Genomic DNA, 6,665 nt, shown 5'->3' on the forward strand with positions numbered 1-6,665 from the left:
TATAAATATTGATCAGATTTTTATTATGTTTATTAATATTGATCAAATTTTTATTATGTCAATTAATATTGATCAGATTTTTACTATGTCTATTAATATTGATCAGATTTTGCTTATGTTACACTCATTTAAATGGTTCTGTTTTTAGTACTGATTTTGGGTCTATGTAGTTCTGATTTTGGTATATTACTTCCTTTGTTCTATTTTCGTTGCTACATAAGAATACGTTGCTTGGTTGCCTTTGGAGATGGAAACAAAGGAAAATTCGCCCGACTCATTAACTGATGCCCAAAGAGAATGTATCAAATATGACAATATCTTTGGTTCGTGGTATGATCATTATTATTTGAACTGTGGGGAATTAAATTCTCTTGATCCTGAACAAGAACCCCCACCTTGGTACTACGGTTTACCAAATGAGGAGGATTATGCATTATTTGAGAAGGTGGAACCTAAATCAAAGTGGCCACGCAAGACGACAATCTGTGGTCTTCACACATGAGCATTCTAACTTTTATTTAATTATTTATGATGATGTTTATGCTGATGAAAAATGTTGTCTTGTTTGCTATGCTATGTAGTGTGTCCCATACTTATCTGCTTTATCAATGATGATTGTTATTTGTCTGATGAAATGTGTATATTGTAATTTGTTTCATTGCCACCTTAGATTACTTGACATGAGCATGAGATATTAACATATTTATAACTTGCCAAATGATGTTGTTTCATTTCCACACCAATTTCTTGGTATAAGGCTGAAACATAATTAAGTTACTGATTTGGCAATGGTTAATGTGTTTTGTCTCAATGCCGTTTCAAGCACTAAGATGAGGCTGAAATACTTACATTTGTACAATTTCAAATGAAGTTAAACATTAAATCTGAGAGTTAAATAAACGTACACAAGTGAAACTTGGATTGATGAATGATGTTTAAGTTGATTAGATTTTTTTTGTGTAATAACCACCTCAATGACTAAATGGAGAAGTGTGCATAAGTTCATAGTAACAAAATGTTGTCTTAAATATTCTTTCCTTTACAAAATGTTGATCCATGTCTACATAACATTGTAATGATTTATAAAATGTCTACTTAACTAAAGTTAGACAACCCTTGTGATCCAAAAATGTAAGGGTGTTAATCCATTTCTACATATTGATAATTAATTTCAATATGTTGTGGAAGATCATTGAGATTAATTATACCATGAGATAAAAGTTGACGTGCTACATCTATAAGTTCTTGAGGAATTTCTAATTGTCTTGGCAACAAACCCAACCTGTCCAATCTTTGTTTTCCAATGTGTGGATTCTTGTAATTATTACCACCTCTAGCTTTCAACACCTCTATCATGCATAGTTGATATTGTATCCACGTGTAGTTCAAAAGTTTTGGTTCAAAATTGTCGTATGCATCATTGACCGCCTTGATCAAATCTTTGAGGTCTTTCGGGAATGACTTGAATTGAATTGATTGTAGTGCACTAAACAAACCCAAATCTAAGATGTCCATATTTGAACTGGATGTCGGTTGACAAACTAGTCTTATGTTAAATCCATCTTTGTTGGATTCTTCATTGAATGCTTGATCATTTGTTAAAATATGTGGCTCGGCATTATCTTGTTGAATCCAAATATCTTTGTCTCCATTTGCTGGCCATTTCAATCTGATTGCTGGTAGAACTTCGTTGATTAGTTTGTCTCGAATAACATCTCGTGTAACTTTTGTTATTGCTCTTAGCTGTGGTGTACCTACTGGTCTGTTTACTGACCTTCTCAATGCGTGATAAGTTTCTGTGAATGGAAAAATTCCTATTTTTCCATCCCACAACACTTCTCCAGTGGAGCTAATTTGAGTTCTTGCAACAGCTGCTATAAACATTACTTTACCTATAAAATTTTTGTTCCGCACACACCTATATGGTTCTTCCTCTTCCTAAGGGAATAAATAATACCTTTGTGTTTCCCTACTCATGTAGAACCATTTTTCATCGACGTGTACGACATTATACATCAAACTGAACTTTGATAGGTTGTCTACAGTAGGTGGTATTATTTGGGATAGAATAAAGTTGAGTCTTCTTATTTTGTGGTCATGACAAAGTTTTGGTTTAATAGAATTTGTATGTGATCTAATATTACCAGATTTCATCATTCTATAAACTTGTGAATGCCCAATGCCTAATGCACTTGCCATTGCTCTAACTGTGGTCCTCTTTTCAATTAGAACAACATTAAGCAGAGTCATGTCAAAGACTCTTGGTTTCCTACCAACTCTCCCTCTTTTTCTACTATTAACATCAACTATACAATGTGATTTTGCATTGCTGTTTTGGCTGATTCCCAAAGCCTTGCTACTGTTCACCTAGATGTGTTATGTTGCAATGCAATTATTTTTATTATACCCCATGGCAAACGTCTATTCGGTTCTTTAGACAAACAAGTTAATTGCTGTATAATTAACTTTTTGGTCTGAACTATCAATTCCCTCTTGCGACATATTGGTTGTTGCGTTGAAGTTTGTTGTTGGTTTGGTTCAGCTACTGTTTCCTCCTGTGAGATTGATTGACTTTGGCTAATGGGATCCTCTAAAGTCAAACTGACATCTATGTTTCCATAATTTTCACTTGTGTACTCCTCATAAATGTCAAATTTAGAATCTATATTAAGGTTTTCAAAGTAAGAAATAAGTACCTCAATATCAGGATTGATGAATTCCTCTTCTTGATCTTGAACATCATCCATTTGCTTTTTTTGATTATTTGAGCTTTATATTGTTTTCTCACTACCCTCCCCCCCACTAATGTTGTGGTTTATTGTTGGTTTTGTAGAATTGATAAAAGAAATAAGATTGTAGCTCACCTAACAAGCTATTTTACCTTTTTCTTCTTCAATAACAATAATAAAAATATTATAGTCTATAAAGCAAACCACCAGCTACATTGTAGCTCAGTCAATTTTTATTAAGAAGTGTGCACATGCAATTTGTAGCAAGAATAACAGAACAGAGGAAGTATTATCCTATTTCATCCTTTTGCTTGTGTTATTTTTTACTAGGGTAATTTTTCCTATTGTGTACTTTGAATTACTTATGGCTTGCTCTGCAGGGCTCTCTTTATTTTAGATTTCTTTGATCACATTTCTCCTACCCTCAGGAAGAGTTGTAATTGACTTATATGTCTTCTATCCTTGAATTATGCTACACAAGAAGATTTATTGGATGTAATAGTATAATATGATATGACTCGAGCATATACTGATAATCATGATCGAAAACGATATATCCACTTCAAAAATGAGATTTTAACATAACAATGTTCGTTGGTACTTGGTAGGCATAAGCAAAAGGGTTATTCACGCTCAATCATCTATTTTGATTTTGCCAATCCTAATTCTTTGGTTATTCATTTATTCATTTTTGTAGTCTCTTCGTTCTAGTACTAAAATTGTTTTATTTGTCACTTATGCTTCATTTGATGGATTCACTCAAAAATTAAAGTATTTAATTATGTATAATTAAAATTACTAAAGTTAATATCTATTAAATTTACACTGGAATAACTATAAAATACCATTAGATTATTTTTAATTTATAGATTAAAATTAAAATATTATTTATGTTTGTATTAACTTACAAACTTATGACAAATGCATGTATTGATCTTTATATTTAATACTCCGTCTTTAACAAAAATATAGTCATTTGAAAACTTTTTAACTTTGTCTTAATATGCAGTTTAATAAAACATTTTATAATTTAAACATCTAAATATATTAACAGTTTAAAAATTATGTTATTATTTGTATCTTAACTTACAATTAAAAAACAATTGAGAAACCATAAATTATGATTTATTGATAAATAATGCTTAGAAATAAAATGGAGTATAAGTAAAAAAAGTTATACTTCTTCCGTTTCAATTTACTTGCAACGTTTTCTTTTTACGCAGTCTAATACACTAATTCAATCCTTAATATGTCTAATTATATATAGTAAAAAATTATAAAAATTTTATATTAATAATCTTTGCAATGACACGAATTAAACAAAATTTCACTTGATTATGTAATCTATAGATTAAAAATTAATCACAAATCAAAAATGATAAATAAATAGTATTATTTTGTATAATGTTATAAGTAATTTGAAACGGAGTAACTATTAATAACAGTAGTGACAAGCTTCCTTTAACCAGTATTCACTTCTTCACAAGTCAATCAAAACTCAAAAAGTACATTAGTTTACTTCTCCCACCGATTTATATGGAACTCTTTAAGCCATACCCAAAAATTGCAACATGAAGGTGTTTAAAAATTGCCATTTAGAGGGTACTTTGGTAATTCAAGAAAGGAAACGTCAATCAGCAAAAAGACGTTTGTGAAGAGAAAGATTTGATAAGAGAAACAACATCATGTCCAATCTTCATTTTATATTTTCCTTTTAACATAAAATAAAAATTAATAAATAAAGAATTATTTAAGAAAAAATGGATATTAACAATAAATAAAAAATGAGAAAAAATTCTATGGATAAAATAAAAAAAAACGTATGTATAGATGAGATTAAAAAAATTAAATAAAAATAAAAACAATACTACCTCCGTTCCAATTTACTTGCAATATTTATTTTTTTCACGCAGTTTAATAGATTAATTAAATTCTCAAAATCTCAAATTATATATAATAAAAAAATTATAAAAATTGAATATAAAAAATCTTTGCATTGAAACGAATCAAATGAGATCCCGCTTAATTATGATTTAACTTATATATTAAAAACTAATCATAAACTAAAAATGATAAATAAATAATACAATATTTCTAATGTTACAAATAATTTAAAATGAAAAAAAGTACAAAATAAGTATAACCGATCAAAATAACAATAAATACAAAATAACAAACGAGTAGACTAGTAGTACAACTTTTCTCCGTTTCCACCCTATGATCATTTTTTATTTCTTTAACCCTTCTCTTTTCCATTTGCTCAAAATGCCCTAAACTGACCTTCTTCCTCCTCCCTCTCTCCCTTCATCATCTTCCCAGTTCCTTCAGGATTATAACATCAATCAACTTGTTATAATCTTCCATTCTCACCACCAATCCACCATCCTGCAAATCTTATCACCCAAAACAAAAAATATTTATCAAATATTATAATTTTTAAAAATAAAGAAATGAAAAAGCAGATCAGCTACTTTATTAGCTAAGTTACTAGTACTCAACAGTGTACAACTCCAAATTTTACATATACCATCCTAAAATCTAGCTAAAGGCATCCCCAACATCATTATATTCTTCATCATAATATCTATCATATTTTCTCTTCCTTTCAATAAAGTTTTCCTAGAATTGTTCATTTTCAGGTAAAGAAAAAAAATAATAATAAAAATAAAAAGATTCCTTAATTCCCTCAAAATAAACTAAACCCACATCGCATTAAATTCATAAGCTTACTGATCTAAATCTTTACAACATAAAAGATTAAGGAGAGAGAAAAAAAAAAGAATTATATTCATGGATCTCATTCCACCATCTTCATCATCAACTTCAGCGGGTTCTAACAATGGGCAGCTTAGCAGGTATGAGAATCAGAAACGAAGAGACTGGAATACTTTCGGGCAATACCTAAAAAACCACCGTCCTCCAATAACATTACCTCGTTGTAACGAGGCCCACGTGCTTGAATTTTTAAGGTATTTGGATCAGTTTGGAAAGACTAAGGTTCATAATCAGGGTTGCCCTTTTTTCGGGCACCCGAACCCGCCTGCTCCATGTCCATGCTCACTTCGTCAGGCATGGGGATCACTTGATGCTCTCATAGGTCGTCTTAGGGCAGCTTATGAAGAAAACGGAGGCCCACCCGAGAGTAACCCATTCGGAGCTCGTGCAGTCAGACTTTATCTTCGTGAGGTTAGGGATTCGCAGGCTAAGGCTCGAGGTATCAGCTATGAGAAGAAGAAGCGTAAACGGGCTCCACCCACTAGGGAGATGACTTCACCACCACAACTTCACCATCACCACCTCCATGGTGAGTCTAGTTTTAGTGGAAGTTTTTTAACTGGCCTATCTATGGATGATCATCACGGTGGAGGTGATAGTGGTGGTTGTGGAAGTGGAGAAAGGAGTTTCCCATAAATTTATACTTTTTCTGTCCACTACACTTGCTATTGACAGTGACATTTTCTTCGTAATATGTCATATCGGAATGCCAGTGTTTGGAAACAGAGGAAGTATATAAAAGTATGATCCTGTTATGTTTATTATCATGGTAAGTTTAATCGTATTATGTTTACCCTAGCTAGTTGAGGAGTAGTTAGCTACTCCATTATGCTATAGCCTATAGTATAGTAGTATGATCTTATATTGAGTACTATTTTTGATATGTATGATGTGATGATGAACATGATCATGGGACAAATCAATTACATTTGAATGATTTTGGAGTTGGAATTTGATAATCTTGTTACTTTTTTTTTACTCTAAAAAAAAATGTGTGTAGGACTGTAGGTGTGGTTAGTAAGAAAAAAATTTCAAAATTAAATTAAATTAAAGTTTGGAGTTGGGGGAAGATATGCATTGGCTTGTCAAATCATATCACTGTGTGCTTGGAGAAAGGGAGGGGAAATGGAAGAGGGCCTTTTGTGAAGATTTTGTGTCAGA

General features: G+C 31.3%; 2 protein-coding genes across 2 annotated transcripts; one reads left to right on the plus strand and one right to left on the minus strand.

Moving 5' to 3' along the window:
• Positions 1-1,140: 1,140 nt before the first annotated feature.
• LOC130809078 (uncharacterized) lies at positions 1,141-1,884 on the minus strand. The gene has a single exon (XM_057674709.1). It carries the CDS (start codon positions 1,882-1,884, stop codon positions 1,141-1,143), a length of 744 nt encoding a protein of 247 aa, XP_057530692.1.
• Positions 1,885-4,948: 3,064 nt separating this feature from the next.
• On the plus strand, positions 4,949-6,455 carry LOC130809557 (protein LIGHT-DEPENDENT SHORT HYPOCOTYLS 4-like). Its single transcript, XM_057675338.1, has one exon. The coding sequence runs from the start codon at positions 5,520-5,522 to the stop codon at positions 6,138-6,140; it is 621 nt and encodes a 206-aa protein (XP_057531321.1). The 5' UTR covers positions 4,949-5,519; the 3' UTR covers positions 6,141-6,455.
• The last annotated feature ends 210 nt before the right edge of the window (positions 6,456-6,665 follow it).

This window comes from Amaranthus tricolor, chromosome 1 (assembly GCF_026212465.1).
Source record: "Amaranthus tricolor cultivar Red isolate AtriRed21 chromosome 1, ASM2621246v1, whole genome shotgun sequence".
NCBI classification, from domain to species: domain Eukaryota; kingdom Viridiplantae; phylum Streptophyta; class Magnoliopsida; order Caryophyllales; family Amaranthaceae; genus Amaranthus; species Amaranthus tricolor.